The following is a 17,992-nucleotide window of genomic DNA, read 5'->3' on the forward strand; positions in this document are numbered from 1 at the left end:
GCAGCATTTTCCAATAATAATTAAAACTGTGAAAAAGACTGATTCAACACTTCCACCTACCTGAAGACGCGCATTGGAGCCACCCATACTCAAAATATATTTTGTATTCTGAGGATTTAATTATAATGGAGTCATTGAACCAATAGCATCCAGCTGCAGCCCTGGAGCCGGGCCTGTGGTGTGGCAGAGGGACCTGTGGTGTGGCATAGGGGCCTGTGGTGTGGCAGAGGGGCCTGTGGTGTGGGAACTGGGCCTGTGGTGTGGCAGAGGGTCCTGTGGTGTGGCATAGGGGCCTGTGGTGTGGCAGAGGGTCCTGTGGTGTGTGGCATAGGGGCCTCTGGTGTGGCATAGGGGCCTGTGGTGTGGCAGAGGGGCCTGTGGTATGGCATGGGGGTCTGTGGTATGGCAGAGGGTCCTGTGATGTGGCAGGTCGTTTTTTTTTTCTAAGTCGGCCCCTAGCTGCCCATTCCGAGTTTTTAACGTACATTTTTCATGTTCGATTTCAATAGAATAATTAATTAATATAATAATCAATCTAATTAAATAAAAATGTTATCTAACCCTTTTTAATCGCTGAATCATTATGAAATTATTGCGTTTTTCACTGAGAATAAAATAAATGTCAGACATCTTGTTTGTTGTCGCGTGACGTGGACGCAGGCCAAAAGAATAGGCATAAAAAAAGTTATTTTAGAGCATTTTTTGTGAAACTTCTACGTTTCTGCTGTGGACCAGCGTAGCTATACTACAATTTGGCATGAGACTGGGTTGTCAGAAATATGATAAGAAAACAGATGAGTTTAAACCAACCACTGAGTTGACTGGCATGTTCCTTGTTCCTTTTTATTCCATTTGGAAGAGCTGCCAGAATGCGTGCTCTTACACCTAGGGTGCAGATCTCATTACAACCTTGAGATCATAAAAAAACATATTATGTCCTGTCCAGTAAACATATTATTATGGAGAGGACATTAATCATATCACCAACGTTTATCAAATGACCTGCTGTAGCAGACACACATCCATAAATAGTAGTTTAAAATATAGATTAATGAATCCCTTTAAGGCCATCATTATACATATTCTTCTATTTTACAGAGCCACACATCAACAACAGCAGCACCATTTATTCTATGAAAATAGGCATATAGGTATAACACGCCAATCGTGTAATATGCAATGGTGCAGACCACTGAGCAGTCAGATTCTATTAAATATATATTTTCAATTACATATATTTATAAATAATTTATATTTTGGGGGGGGGATGATTAAAGTCTTCAGAAGTTGGAGAAGACACAACCACTCCCCCCGCCCCGAGGACCTGCACCCATGTCTTACACAACAGTCCCTATCACATGTCAGACAAGATAAGTAACTCAGGTGTTATGAACCGGAAAACTACATAATGTTGGCAATGATTATCATGTGCAAATATTTTTACATTATTATCCACCGGGTAGGGTTGCAAAGAGAGTAACTGGGTTGGTGCTCTACATACCACCCACACAGACGCATGCACACTTGCACACACACACACACACACACACAGAGACAAACAGACAGTAAGACAGACCTCTGCTCAGAGTGTGGATGAGGAACTGGATCCTCATCCAATTTTCAACCAAATCTAAAACATTCTGAAGACTAGTAATACTACTAGTAATAATGCAGTTATTAAAATTCAAGTAAGTAAAATTCAGCACTACACCGAAGTAATGCTGTAAAAGTACAAATTCCGATAGTAATATAATAATAATAAAAATAAAATACTTGGAATTGTACACAAGTTTCCAGTCTTCTTTTTATCGCTTCTCAGGCCGATTATATCACCTGTTAGTCACATGACCTGCCGTATCCAGGTAGCAGTTCACCTGCTGTCCTACTAACATTTGTGTGTGTGTGTGTGTGTGTGTGTGTGTGTGTGTGTGTGTGTGTGTGTGCGTGTGCGTGTGTGTGTGGGTGTGGGTGTGTGTGTGTGCGTGTGAGTGCGTGTGTCCGTGTCTGTTTGTGTTTGTGTGTCAGTAAATCTTTCCACTGAAGAATGGAATACTTGACCCTGCTTCCTGCCTCCTGTAGATGACTTAGAGGAAGCAATGTTGTATGTGTGTGTTTGTGTTTGTTGGTTTCATGTTTTTCTATCTGACATGATTGTGATGATATTAAATATGAATACCGCACTCACTGGCTTTTCAACCTCATAAAGTGTTATATTTTTCAGCGGGAAGAGGTATGTCAGACCCAACTGACATTACCATCCCTTACATCACATTTATGTTAATATGTAGACAAGGATTATAGCTCTCTCATGCTCCCTCTATCTTGCTCTCTCTTTCTCCATTATACCAAGTTGATTTGAGTGTTTATTGTCAGCAACCCAATTCCTTCCTTCCTTAAAGTTCTTAAGTCCAGATTTCCCTTGTCTGGTTCTTGCAATAATCACTCTTGTTCCTGATGGGGAATTTCCATCCGTCCATATTCAACTAAACCATCTGCACCTATTTACTCCACGAATAATTAAGATGATTGGTCCCAATAGTGTGACACCCAGACCTCTTTCTAATAAGACTATGTGTTGTATTCATCAACTCATCAAACCTCCTCCTCTGCTTTGCATCAGTCAGGAACAGTTTCCCCTATAGACACTGTCAGCTGCCCAGATGTCTGCACAGAGGAAACATAAACGGCGGTCAGCTTAGCTAAACCAATTGGCTCGGGAAATATTGACACAAGGCTTCAGACAGCTAAAGCTTTTGTTCTCAACACAGTTCGGTAGTTACCATCAATATTAATCATAACAAATTAATCATCGCAAATAACCAGTAACCAGTTAATAACAATTTATGAATACTAGTATTTTAGCAATTATTGTATCTATTTTTAGAGCTATTTATTAGTAGTAGTTAGGGTAGTATAAACCATTTACTACAGTAAAATAAGTAAGATACCAAGTGGTTAAAACCTGCCAGCCACAGATCATGTGCTTGCCTACTTTTCTGAGAATTTAAGTATTGGAGAACCGTACTCTGTGTATCAGTAACTTCAATGCCAATATGATCACTCTCACCACTGACCTGCTTGTGAGCGGCAGTCGGTCAGAAAGCTAGCTCTCAGAGATAGACAAAGTTCCTTCATCCATTCATCATCCTTCCATTCATTCGTCATTCCATTTATTCCTTCATTCATACAGCTTGTCTACTGGATAAGAAGGAGATTCCACCTCTCACCTGTTCCTTAGTTCCATCACTGGTTACCTGTCCCTTTTAGAACATAAGATCAATTCATTAGGTTTTAAATCACTCCATGGACTAGCCCCTGAATACTGGTCTCATCTATGTCCGCAGACCTACGTCCGGACACCTTTGACCTGACACCTAGAGCTTTAGACCTACAACTTGACAAATTACACCTTTGACCTGAGACCTAATACCTGAGATCTGAGGCGACATGAAATCTACAACCTGAGACCTAATACCTGAGATCTGAGGCGACATGAAATCTACAACCTGAGACCTAAGACCTAAGGCATGAGATCTACAACCTGAGATCTGAGACCTAACACCTGAGATCTGAGGCGACATGAAATCTATAACCTGAGACCTTAGACCTAAGGCCTGAGCCTTGAGAACTTCAACCTGAGTCCTACACCTGAGGCCAATGACCTGAGTCCCACGATAGAGCTCTACCACCTAAGACCAACCTACAAACGCAGTGTTTAGTGTTTTAGGTCCTCAGCTTTAGAACTGAACACAAAACAATCTGAAAGACATGTACTTAAGCCACACCTCAGTCTACCTTCCATCTAATCACCTCTGGGCTATCTTTGTTTCATTCTTCTCACATAGCTTTGTTATTTTACTCTCTAATCTATATCTAATTTATCGTTCTTGTTGCGTTGGTTCCCTTGACAAACACTCTGCACAAGGGTGTGTGTGCATGTGTTTGTGTGTGTAGGTGCATGCGTCCGTTTATGTGTATGTTTGTGTTTGCAATATTTAAATATGTGTTCTTCCACACCTAGCCATACACTGCTTCTATACACTCCATATGTTAAAAAACTGCTGGGATTACATCATCCTACTTATATAAAAAGCTAATCCCCATAGCAACCATACTCCCTATAAGCAGACGGGTTGAGGGGGGCGGAGGGGGCTGGAAACGGGCTAGAGGTTAGAGAGTTCACTAACAATGTTTCAACTGCCTCATAACGCATGTGAAGTACACATTGATAGACATTAACGTTTTGCATGTGATAAATCATTCCAAGGTTATGGAATGAAAACTACTGGTCACTGATAATATGAACATCAGACTTGAATGACGTTAGAACGATCTCTCTCTCTCTCACTCTCTTTCTCTCTCTCTAGGAATGCAATGTGTTATTTTAACACGTAGGGGCTTTGATCCATCTGTTAGATGTCCCAACACACACACACACACACACACACACACAAAGGGACCAGCCATTTCAACTCCTCCGTCTCGCCTCTCTCATGACTTGTCATGAGTCAGCAGAAAGAGGAGTCAATGTATTAACAGAACAAAGGACCTTTAGAATCCTCCATATATCCTGATTATGTTGCTCTGGATACACAAGAAGCCGCACCTACGCCTATGTGGTGCAGATATACATATGTAACGTTTCAGTTGACGCCCACATGGTTAACATTTAGCCAAGCAAGAGCAAGCCAATCGCACGGAAATGACTTTTCCTTGTAGAGGGTCTGGGATTCGTCCTCCCCAGCTGTTCACAGACCGTCAGGCCAAAAGACGGACCAATCACAGGCTGCCGTGGTTCTAGGAGGCGGGTTATACAGTGACAGGCATGCTGCTGTTTCTTCATAGAATGTTCTGTTGAGCTCGATCTTTGAACCACATGCTACATATGGTATGGCTGCCTGTATCGATGAAGCCATAGTATCCATTTACGACGTAATAGATGTTATAACAGCAAAAAAACATGAATGTTTATGCACTCTTCAATGTGGGCTAGGGGAGGGTGCACTGTGGCGGCAGGTATGCAGCTTCTGACATGTCTGATCTCTCTAACATCTCTGACATGACAGAAGGGTACATCTGTTCTGCCTGTGATTTTTTTTTCCAACTTTCAGAGAAACTGGTCTAGCAACGTCTCCCTATGTTATGTTTTTGTCTGATTCTGTCAATGTGTGGCTTCAAATGAACTGCTAGAGGGCAGAATGCCAAACTCTTCACATATAGATGTTCATTTGTGTCACATATCATCTCCCCATTATAAACTTCACCAGATGTCGCCGAATTATAGACATTTGGAAGACAATGTGCTGACACAACACCAGCCTACCTACACCATGACACACATATAAACACACACACACACACACACACACACACACACACACACAAACACACACACACACACACACACACACACCAGAATACATGCAGGCTACTGCGTCATGAAATTATGCAAAATAAAACAAATACAATGTGATTTACATATAATAACCAAAGCGAGGCAAACTATGCAAATACATGAGCAAGAGCAGAGGCACACAATACAGTGTACAGTTCCCACAACAACACACAATAGTTAACACACACTGTCAAGTCCCCACATGTGCAAAACACTAGTTAACACAAATTGTCTAGTCCCCACATGTGCGAAAGACTAGTTAACACACATTGTCTAGTCCCCACATGTGCAAAAGACTAGTTAACACACATTGTCTAGTCTCCACATTTACACAAGACTAGTTAACAAACTTTGTCTAGTCCCCACATGGGCAAAAGACTAGTTGAAACACGTTGTCTAGTCCCCACATGTGCAAAATACTAATTAACACACATTGTCTAGCCCCACATGACATGAGAACAGGATGAGTGGACCCACAGCAACATTGAAGGTTTACTATATTTTTAACAAAAGCTTTTGAACACTTTTATTATGCAGAATTGTAAGAGTATAAGGTAAGATCACTACCAGGTGGTAAATCAGAGCAGGTTGGTAATAAATTAATAATTGTTAAAAAATGCTGACACAAGAACATATAAGAAACAATATAAGTAGTAGAAATATGAAGTTAAAGTCTGAATTCTATTCTAATCTGGTTCCCGTGTTGCAGCAGACACAATTCCACTTACAGACCCACAAGACTGCTTGTCCTGCCTTGGCCCCCCGTAAGCTCCTATTGGCCGCTCACTAGTTTTCCTAGACCAATGGCATAAGTTATGCCCCATTACATCAGCACAACTCGGAATGCCGTAATTTGGTCAATGGAAAAGTCCTCCATAATCATTCTACTGAAGTTTAAGGTCCTCGATAATGAATATCTAGAAATCTAAAGTATTGGTGTGACTGGTGAACATGTGTTGTTATGTGTTGTCTAAACAGTTGCTCAGTCAGTTAAACTGTAATTATGCATCTCCATCTACTCATTCTGTCCTCCCTGCAAGTTGTCTTTGTTTTACCCCAACCCGAAAGGCTCAGGGTTCTATCCCCAAGGTCCACAGTCTACCTGTATCCTGGAGCAAGACGCCCTACCCCTTTCTTGCTTCCTAACGACATGTATCTGAATTAAATTGAAGTGGCTTGGGATGAAAGCTAATGTAAAGAAGTAATGTAATTTGGGTGTCAGGGTCTTAGCTGGTCAGCTGACTGAGACAGGCTCCTGCATGACGTCAGGGATCATGTGACCCAGGGTCAGCGCTGGGGCTGCTGTTTCACTAAAATGGAGTTGAGTCGTGAAGAGTTGAGTTGTAAATATTATAAACCATTGACACTGGACACAATAACAGATTCATACAAAAATTGTCTGGAAAATTCCGGGTCTCGGGGGGCGTGGCATAACTGCTAATTTAAAATCCGCTCTTTCATATAATTAAACTGTCTATTATTACTGTTTAAAATGCAATTGCATCGATTATCAATATCATTAACATTATATGTGTCATTAGCTCATATATTTGTATTTTAACTGTAATATAATTAAATATGTTTATTTTTATATACAGCTCACCCAAACAAGCAATCACACACGATAAACTTGGCTATACTTATTCTACAAATAGGCTTATTGTAGAATCATTACTTTTTATAAGCTGCGCGCTGCACTGCTAAACGCTTCTCTGCCCAGTGACGTCCGTGCCGAACGTCTCCCATTGGCCAGCAAGGTTGGCTTTATAAAACCTCCTGACAGACGCGTAGCGAAGAAAAAGCAGCGGTGGTGCTCCGCATGTCGACCGGGAAGAGGTTTCTGTACTACCGGCGTTATGTTTGACTGAAGTCCCCTTTGTTCAAGAAAACAGGTCGACAGAAAATAAGGAGGTAATATCGCAGGACACAATCGTCCATCCAACCCTCTTGGAAAAGATTTCGACTCGAAGTACTGATCCCGGCGGCTCTTGTCTCTACACAACGGTGAGTAGACTTCCACACGACCGGGTGTTGAAGTGGCCGTTTCTCATTGTGTGTCCGACTCGGGTGTCTTCCTGTGTGTAGCCGGTATGTAGCATTTAGTTCGGAAGGAGGTTCTGGTTTTCCGCGCGGTTCTACGGACTAGCGTTGTTCCGGGCCTCGCTACTCATCGCTGGCCGGTCGCGATAAGCGAGGGTGGGCAGGTGGGTTGGCGGGGGTGTCACAGACAGACGTTCATGGTCTTAGATTAGGGTGGGTCTGAGAGGCACGTGGGTCGTTCTGGTTGAGGTGGTATTTAGCTACATGTGTTTGAAATAATAATGACATAATGTATGCGAATACTGCTGCGGATTCTCCGCTACATGCCATTGCGGCAGCACGTTGCAGTTACCCTCTCTGTGTGCGATCTACTTTAGTCTCTAGAGTCTGACCCGGGTTAAGGTAGACGGGGAACGGGTTCCGTGGCTCCCGGGTCAGTGTGTCACCGAACTGACCCCGTGTCGGTGGAAGAATCTTCTAGACGAGATAAATAAACAAAGCGTCTTCCGTTGTTGATAGTCAGGCATAACAACCTTGGCGTCCCAAGGTCTAAAGCAGATAGAGTTGCATGAACAAGTGTGTGAGTACTTATGCTTAGAAGTAGACTAATGCAATGTACAGTTATATCAGCCTGTAGTGGCGCATGCGTGTTGATACGTCTGTGACCCCATCTTACCTCTGATTCCCCCCTTGGGATACATGACCAAACTTCCACGCCTGAGGAATTTGATCATCATTCTCATAGACTAATTATAATCATATTATGTCATATTATGTATGTACTATATAACATATTTCAGCTATGTTGTCATGATTTGCGATATGTTATCCTGCCCAAACAAATACAGGAGAACATGCACGTCACTATTACACGTGCGTGTGTGTGTGTAATCAAGAGAGAGAGAGAGAGAGAGAGAGAGAGAGAGAGAGAGAGAGAGAGAGAGAGCTTTTTTTTCTTTTCTTTTCTATTATTACTTGATAAAAGCCACTAACTGAGATGTCTCTTTCAAATTTTAATTAATCTTAACTCAAAAACAGCTTTATTGGTATGGATAAATTTTTAATCGTTAAAGCAGTTAAAAGGAAAAGGAAGGAAAAATAATAAGTGCTGTTAGAATGTAAAAACGTGAATCTAAAGTACAGTATACAATTATGGTGTATTGGTCTGGATGGGAGTGAGTTAATCAAACCAATACTCTCCCTTCAGGCAACATGGCTCTGTGTGATAAAGACATTGTTCCTGGCGAGGTTCTCCCTGTGGTTGTTATTGGTAAGCATACACACACATGCACCACACACAGTATCCAGGGTTTAAGGTGGTGTTAATGAACAGTTGGCTTTGTGGTTTAGGAGCAGTTGCTGATTTATATTACCCACCCAACCGCTTTTAGCCTCAGTAAATGTGCTAAAATATTTCTTGATAAACATACTAACAAGTCAAAATACATCTTGATCATATATGTTTATTTCTGGTGTAAACACGTTTGTGTTTATACTACAGTATTACAGTACTTGCTTGGTAGTCGAGCTGGGAGTATAAAGGGATGGTCATTACCATGACGATCCCCTTCTGTTCCTGCAACCACAGCATGACTCGGCACTTCCAACTGACCCACATCTCACTTGCAATCACTCACCCATTCACTCTCTCAAATGTAGTTCTTAGGTTTTATTTTACCTGCTCCTCATATTGTATTACACACACAGACAGACACATACACACACACACACACACACACACACACACACACACACACACACACACACACACACACACACACACACACACACACACACACACACACACACACACACACACACACACACACACACAAAGACACACACATACACACACAGACACAGATATACCATCTAAGAATAGTACTGGAATCACTACTAGAGTAAAAGTGCCACCGTACTTCTTATTAAACATACTTGCATGTCAATTCAATTCAATTTTATTTGTATAGCCCTTAATCACCATGACACCATGATAGGGATTAACAGGCCAAATATTTCAAATATATTTCAAAAGAGTCAAAATCGAAAATCATCAAATTTTACTGTTTAAACGCATTCTATCCTGTGTCAAAGTGCAGGACTTTTGTACTACAGTGACTGTTTATCAAGCAGGGAGTATAATGGGCTGGTTATTAATCGACGATCCCCTTCTGATCCAGCAAACACAGCATGACTCTGCACTTCCAAAATTCTTGTTGAAACTTCCCAGTTGTTTTGTTGCAGCTCCTTAGCAACCACATAACTTCCCTAGCAACCAGTAGCCACAAGCAGTCTAGCAGGAACTAGTGTTTCCCCCTGAACATTTCTTAGTCAAGGTGGTCAAGGGGGGGGGGGGTTATGGCATGAGTATTGTTTTGAACAGTATTACCGATGCATTATTTGCCTTTATTTTTTGTACTTGATGGAAGTATGTTTTCTTTCCCTATGAGAGTTTTGTACTTTGTTATTGCATAATAATTAAAAAGTATTTTTTTGGTTTTGGTAGTCAAGGCGGGGCCCTATTGTTGTTAAGGCGGCCGCCTTAACCATACAGTGCTTGGGGAAACACTGGGAACCAATCATGACCCCTCTCTCTTTGATTGTTGCCTAGGTAATGGTCCGTCTGGGATCTGTCTGTCCTACCTGCTGTCCGGTTACGCCCCCTACCTGCAGAGAGACGCATGGCACCCTAACCCCCTGCTGAGCAGCAAGCTTGGGGAGAACGCAAACAAATCGCTACTGGAGCAGGTATGCACGCACGCACGCACGCACGCACGCACGCACGCACGCACGCACGCACGCACGCACGCACGCACGTACGCACGCGCGCGAGTACGTATGCCTACTGGTTTGGGTATTGACACACAAGTTTCAGACATTTATGTTTGTATTGCTACACCGTCAGTACAGCATTGTTCCATTTCCCCCAGGACCTGGAGTATCTGTGTGAGGGGTTGGAGGGTCGGTCGACCAATCCCGTGGCTGTGCTCTTCGATTCACTGCTTCTCCCCGACAGCGACTTCGGGTTGGACCATGCGTCTCCATTGTCGTGGCGATACGAGCCGGAGCGTGCTACTCCCCACTTGGTGCTGGGGAGGGGTCCGCCAGGAGGGGCGTGGCATGTAAGTACCCGGGGGCGGGGCTTAGTTAACGCCTTAAACCCTTAGTTAAGGAGGGTCTGTTAGGGTCACTTAGTTAAGGGGGGTTACTTATGGAACTTTAGTTAAAGACCCTTAATAAGGTGGCAATCTCTGAGATTCTTCCTTTAAATAATTATTTACCTTACTTTCTATCACCAAGCCCAATGGGGATTAGCCTATAGCCAACTGATGAATTCCCTTGCATTTGCAGGTTTATGAATGTTATGAACTATGTTGGATGTTCTGAGCAAATATTATTCATAAAAGCAAGGCATATTCTACCTATTTTACGAGTGTTTTGTGTGTTTAATGTGACTGTATTTGTGTGTATTTAAATGTGTGTTGCAGGCTATGGAAGGCTCCATGCTCACTCTTAGCCTAGCTAACTGGATGGAGCTACCTGGACTCAAACTGAAGGAATGGCTGAGAGAGAAACGCAGGTCAGTTTCTCACTATCTGTCAGTCTCTCTGCCTGGCCATCTTTCTGTCTGTGTTTCTTTATTTTTTTTCTTTCAATTCATTTTAAAGTGCTTTACTGACCGTAATTTACCTGTGCCAAAGCACACAACAAATGATTAGCAATGGTTTCTACGTTGTCCTTGTTGGTTCGCTATGGTATTCTTGGTAGTTGCTGGGGTGTTCTTGGAGGTTTCTACAGTGTTTTGGGGGATACACCCCAGGTGTGGGGAAAAAAACACACCTCGAATCAGAAGGAAAGCGAGCTCCCATCCGTGCAAAAAAAGAAAAGCGATGCGAGGCCCCTTCTGCAAGACATAAAAAAGAGGTGCAACATTGGCTAATCCGTACAATCTATTGCTATGTATCCAATGTCAGAAGTTGTTTGCTGACCAGCCTAGATTCTAGAATAAACGTTGAGAGTTCAGCATTTAATTCCTTTACTGGCCATGAGTTGTCTCAAGCGGTGGAAAGCAACACAAAGGTTAACTCTTGTTTTGCTTTTACTTCTACCATTTCTTTTCTTTTCACAATTGACAGAATAGTCCTCTTGGCAGTGCTACTCTCATCCGCTCATGTTGGACTGAGGGAAGAATGGACGCTGCATTGACGTTGACCTCTTGTGATACAAAGTGGTATTACAAGATGTTATGAGCTGGTGCTATGTTGGCTAGCTGCTAAATTAAATAAATATATCTGCAACACAATGCATAGAAATCATTACGACATTACATCAAAACTGTATTTCTTCAAATTATTTTGATAATTGTAGTTCATTTTCAGTAGTTATCTTAAACATTATACCTTTTAGTTATCTAAAGTAAATTACATATAGTTATTATAAACACCATGGCTAAGAAAATGGAGATGATTAATGACTGTGAGGAGCTCAACATTTGATGTATAATATGTCTGTAGGGTCTAAATATTGTGAGAAAAGAGGAGGTTTATAGATATTGATATTATAAGGTGTGTACACTAACAATTCTTGAACACTGGGAGACATCCCAGATGTGTGTATGTAGGAGTAATTTTCAGTTTAAATGCATAGTACCATGACTACGCCAGAAAGGACACACGCACAGTCGCTCATCACACTCATCTAATGCAAAACAATCCGTTTTTCATCAACATTCAGTCACTGAAAAGATTTAAAGGCTGGCCTCTTACCATAACTAAGAATGGACCCAAAGTATGTAATTGATAGTCTGGTTAAGCTTTCACTTGCTATCCATTTTTAGTATGATTTCTCAACATTACCTCTTTCTTGTGTGAGGCGCACATTGCTAATTTGCATACGTTGGATTGGCTGGCTCCGCAAGGCAAATAATAGAACATATTTAATTACCTTTCTATCTATCTATCTATCAACGCATGTGTCTAGTTTTAATGTGATGTATTTTGTGTATGTCTTCATCACCGAAATGAATTCCCAACGATTTGTGTAGTTTGGTATTAATAAAGACTTGACTAGGCTATCTATCTATCTAGGTTAATAATCAACAATTATTCACCAAAGGCGAAGTGAATAGTGGGGAATAGCCCCCGAGGCCGAAGGTTTATTTGTTGTTATTAGCGGACATTTTGCGATGAAAACAATATCGAGTTAGAGATGTCAATCATGGGATATTGCCCAATATCCCGTGATAGCGAACCAATCAAATTGCGCCATCTTAGGGGGTTCACGTGTAGCATATCCTAACTATATATAATATCTATGTATTTATCTATGTATCTGTATAATCTGCTGAACACTATTTTACTAGTCTCTCCTCTCAGGGGTCTCAATGCGGCTTTGGTCTGTGTCTCCCCAACGTTATGCAATGCATTCTGGGGGAAATGAGAATCCATAGCAAACCGCTAAAATAGTACCTACTTATTCGTATTACATTCCGTTTTGTGATACCTAACAACATTAAATACAATAAATAACAGTTTAAATCTTTATTACCAACAAGCAAATTGCACAAATTCGTTGGAAAATAAACCCTGCTACACGGCCTTTAAGGGGCAGTTGAGTTGGGACATTTTTGGAAAAGTATAAATAATAGCTAAAGTATAATTGGAGTTTGATAATAGGAATAATAAGTCAATACGGTTATAAAAAGTAAATAGTTTCCAAGACTATAACTTACAATCTAAAAACCTATTGTTATGGGTACTTGTATTGATCTTTAATTTATTCTGTCCTCCTCAGGAACTTGCGGAACGACCGGGCCACCCCGGCAGAGATTGCGTCCTACTACCAGCACTACGTTACCCAGATGTCCCTGGGGCAGAGCTTCGCCTGTGGGACCACTGTTACCGCGTTGACCTGGCAGCCCGGAAGTGAGGGGGAGGAGCCTTGCTGGAGAGTGACGGGACAGCAGCGGAGTGAGGGGGAGGAGCTGGAAGGTGTGTGTGACGTGTGACTGTGTGACTGTGTGACTGTGTATGTGTGTGAATTACATTGTTCTTTTACTTTCAACTCCCTCCTAGATGGCCACACTCTACGGCAGGACGTGCCGTTCTCCATCTCTGCCCAGAACGTCGTCTTGGCAACCGGGACCCACGACATCCCAGCCCGGCTGGAGGTGGAGGGCGAGACTCTACCCTACGTCTGCCACTCCTTCTGGGAGCTGGAGGCCGCCATCTCCCGGGGGGAGCTCAGCCAATCCAGTGACCCAATCCTGGTGGTGGGGGCGGGGCTTACGGCAGCTGACGCAGTATTGGCCGCCCACCACCTGAACACTCCTGTCTATCACGCCTTCAGACGCTCTGTCACTGATCCCGGGCTCATCTTCAACCAGCTGCCAAAACTACTCTACCCTGAATACCACAAGGTAAACATAATACGTTTCCCAGAATACCACATAGTGGACAACCTTCATTACCCAGAATACCACAAGGTTAGCTAACTATATTACCCCGAATACCACAAGGTATGCAAACGACATAACCCTGAAACCTGGGCTTGTTGGGATACATTTCACTACTTCCCCTGTTTTGCCTGCCAAGTCAAGTCATAAGTCACATGAAACCTTTTTTTATTTATTATTTTGGTTGATATTGGTTGGCACATGTTGCACCAAGTCCCTTAATGACCTACAAAGCCACTGGGTAAGGTGTACATATTAATAGGGATGCACCGATAAGAACATTTTGTCCGATTACGATATCCAATATTAATTTTGCTGTTATGGCCAATAACCGATATTTACCGATGTCGATATATGTTTTTTTTTAAAAGTTTCTGAGATGATAAAATTTTGTACAGACTGAAAATCATGCAAACTAAGTTTTTGAGTGTCTTCCTTTATTTCCAGAACGTATTTAACTTCCAAATAACAAGGTTACAGGGCTACCATAAAGCATAAGTAACCAACCAACCTATACTAGGGTCTTTAGCATATAAACGTTTTGTCTGATTACAGTTTAATTCATTTTTCAAAATTTACCAGCTCTCGTTTTGAAGAATAATCACCGCGCCATTCGTTTCAATGGGAATTGCGACGGTCTATACTTTCAACATAAAGTGTACATATTTATAATTTCAAATTGGTCCCAGCCTTTATACCACAGATACTATAGGGTCTATAGCATATAACTGAGTTTTCTGATTACAATTTAATGTAACAGTAAGCTGACAACATCGCTAATTATCACCGCAACTGCAAATTAACCACACAGAGATAACCATGGCAACCGGTCAAACAAATTTTATGGTATGTTTATTTATGTTAAAAAATGACGAACATCGGCCGATACCGATATTAATGCCGATATATCATGCATCCCTACATATTAACCAGATGTATTTTTCCTCAGGTTCACCAGATGATGAGCCAGCAGCAGCACAGCTCCACCCCCCAGGCTCCGACCACGGGCCTTGGCCCTTCTGGCTCCGCCCCCTACACAGGGTACCTTAGCTTTCCTCGCCATCGTGTGGTGGCCTTCCGTCCTGACAGGAAGTGCGTGCTGGAGTCGGACTCCGGCCAACGCAGCGTGCTGCAAGTCTCCATGGCACTGGTGCTCATTGGCTCACACCCAAACCTCAGCTTCCTGCCCGAAGGCGGCCGATCACTGAGCCTCGACCCCGACCAGCCAATCAGCTGCCGGCGGAACCCGCTGGAGGTGGACCCCTTCACACACCAGGTGGTTGGGGCGGAGGGTCCGGGCCTATATGCCATGGGACCCCTGGTGGGGGAGAACTTTGTCCGCTTCCTGAAGGGCGGGGCTCTTGCCATCGCCAGCGACCTGTCCCGGAAACAGAGGGGGGAGGGGAGTGGGGCTGAATTGTCTGAGAGTTGTAGGGACGGACATGTTGAGGACAGACAGACTGAGACCTGTGTCTCCTAGCCACGCTCAGACCAAACTCGTGTATTCTCACCTCATTTCCCCAAGATTCCCTGCTCAGTGTGTTTAGAGCTGACCAGTTTCACCAGCAGACACTTAGTGCTCTGAACTGGGCCCTATCCAACCTGTTTTGTACGGCTGAAAGAGAGAGGGAGAGATGGCTCGAGAGACTGAGCCAGGGAGAGACCAAGACCCAGAGAGAGAGAGAGAGAGAGAGAGAGGGAAAACTAAACAGAATTATGTGGCACTTTGTACACATTTATTTTTTCCTATATTTGCTGAAATCAAGGCAAGGCATACTACGTGGTTTTCCATATGCTAGAGGGACTCAAGGGTTAGCTACCTTCTCTGTCAGCTAAGTTAAACAGATAATCTATTGCACTTTAACCTTGTAGACTCTGAACTAGCCAAGGACCGACACGAGAAGAAAAAATAAAACCGAGAGAGGGAGCGAAAAAGAAAAGAGGGGATCTCGAAGCCGGTATATCTTCCACCTTCTTCTGCCAGCTTTGGTTCAAATCCAAAAGTGCATTCATCCATGCATGCATTCATTCATCCATCCATTCGTCCAGCGCCTTGGTGTTGGAGAATGTGTTGTTGAAGAAAGCCATTTAATGACCTTAACCACCTCATGGTTTTACATGTGTCACATTTCAGAAGCATGTTTTTAGTATGATTTTTATTTTTCTATTCATGTTTGAGGGGTATGTCAGCTGTCTAAAGCGCATCCTGAGATTTTTATATATATATATATATATATATATATATATTCAGAATTATAGGGAGTTATTTAAAAGAGAACCTGTATACAATTACCGGAATAATGTTATTTTGTTAAAAACCCTCAATTGAGCTAGCCCCCTATTTTTAATCATAATAATAATAATTAATTGCAATGATGATAATAGTGGACCTGTTCCTTTCTGTTGAAACAAAGATACTTGGTTCGACTATGAGGTATGATATGTTGCACAGACCTGTTAAAGATCCTGTAATCAATACTATGGAGCCAGGATCTGGACCTCCATCTTCATTTCCCATCTCTAAGATGTTAGAAAAACTCTGATCCAGGGCCATTGGTTGACTGGACAGGTCTTTATTTGGTGTATTTTATCACTTAATATTCCGAGCCTACTGGGTTAAACAACATATAAAACATCTCACAAGTTGATCTCATGACCATGGATTGATCATCTGGACCTGATGTTTGAGGATCTTGAGTGAATTATGTGCTGAGATGATGTCATTCGTAGCCTTTCTTTTAATTCAGTTATCTGGAAACATTTGGTGCCTTATGGCCAGCATTGGTCGCCACTAAATGTAGTTTTCAGGTGCTTATCTCCCATAATGCATTAGATATGTAAGTGTGTAGAAAATGTAGTTTAGGTAAAGGTTTGGAAGTGTTTTAGATATGCCATTTGTTTATATTTTAAGTTTGGATGTTGCAATAGAGAAGTTGAATTAGGTATTGGGATACAAATGACCGAAGTTTAGGGATAAGGTTAGAATGCTTGTTTTAGGTATTAGATTAGAGATGCTTAGATTTGGTACTAGGTGGTTTTAGCGTAGGCAACGGGTAAAAACCTGGAGAAAGCAATGTATCATGAGACTCAAGATCAGTTAAGTGATCGCATTCAGCCTTTTTAATAAATAATTATTCTAAATAATGATAATAATAATATAGGCTACCCATTAAATTAAACCAGCCAGCAGGAGGCACCAGCGCCGGCTCGCCGATCGGTCACGTGGCGTCGTGTTTGCGTCCCTACCGAGATGCGATTCTAAACCGGAAATTTTTCCATTTGAAACACTACTTCACTGTCTCCCTGCTCTGGTCCGTTAAAGTTCTCACATGCTTCTGTTGTAAAGTTGGTTCTTTTAAGTAAACAACGTCAAATCGACGTCCTAAATGCAATACAAACTTTTGTATCATTCTATCTTTTATAAAGACTTTAACAAACTGACGCCTTCTGTTCATGTGTGGTGATTCCTTTGAACATTTGAACGTACGTGAATTAACTAATTGCACTTCAATAAAACTGTTTTACTAGTACTAGCTAATAATTAATAAACTATGAAAGCTAAAATGCTGCTTTATTGGAACGGAACGGGACTATTAAACCTTTTGCTTTGCCAAGCAGTTTAAACTTTGTAAAAGGAAAAGTAACTATCGAAGTGCTAAAGTACAGTCAAGTCGTGCGGATGAAAATGCCCTAGTAACCCGAGGCCGTCATTCCTCGTGACTGCCACTAGAGGTCAGCCTCTTCTCTTCCCACCAGGGTCGGACGTTGAGTACATAATGCGCTCTACTCTTCTTTATAAACGGATAATGTTCCATGATTATGTAACTGGGTTAGCAGCAGCATACCTACTTGATACCACGTTACCCCAGACTTGAACACCCCTGACGAGACTGAATCATGAGGGTAGGGCTGGAGAAACGAAAAAAAAATATATATATTTCCAAGCTCGTTGAGCAATTCTGGGACATTTTTGGACTTTCTATTCGTGATATTCTCTGAACACAATCACTCCAGACTATTGACTACATATTTACATATTGACTACATGCTGTTTGGAAGGCCTATTCATTTGTGTGGTTGTGTAGAGGATAAGATAGGGTAAG

The 17,992-nt window shown here is 42.1% G+C and overlaps 1 protein-coding gene across 1 annotated transcript; it reads left to right on the forward strand.

The window, feature by feature from the left end:
- Positions 1-7,202: 7,202 nt before the first annotated feature.
- On the forward strand, positions 7,203-17,324 carry osgn1 (oxidative stress induced growth inhibitor 1). Its single transcript, XM_079747810.1, has 8 exons — positions 7,203-7,399; positions 8,643-8,705; positions 10,047-10,183; positions 10,366-10,557; positions 10,924-11,015; positions 13,229-13,425; positions 13,510-13,853; positions 14,839-17,324. The coding sequence occupies exons 2-8, from the start codon at positions 8,648-8,650 to the stop codon at positions 15,367-15,369; spliced, it is 1,551 nt and encodes a 516-aa protein (XP_079603936.1). The 5' UTR covers positions 7,203-7,399; positions 8,643-8,647; the 3' UTR covers positions 15,370-17,324.
- Positions 17,325-17,992: the final 668 nt, after the last annotated feature.

Source organism: Pollachius pollachius, assembly GCF_949987615.1.
Source record: "Pollachius pollachius genome assembly, chromosome: 12".
Lineage (NCBI taxonomy): Eukaryota > Metazoa > Chordata > Actinopteri > Gadiformes > Gadidae > Pollachius > Pollachius pollachius.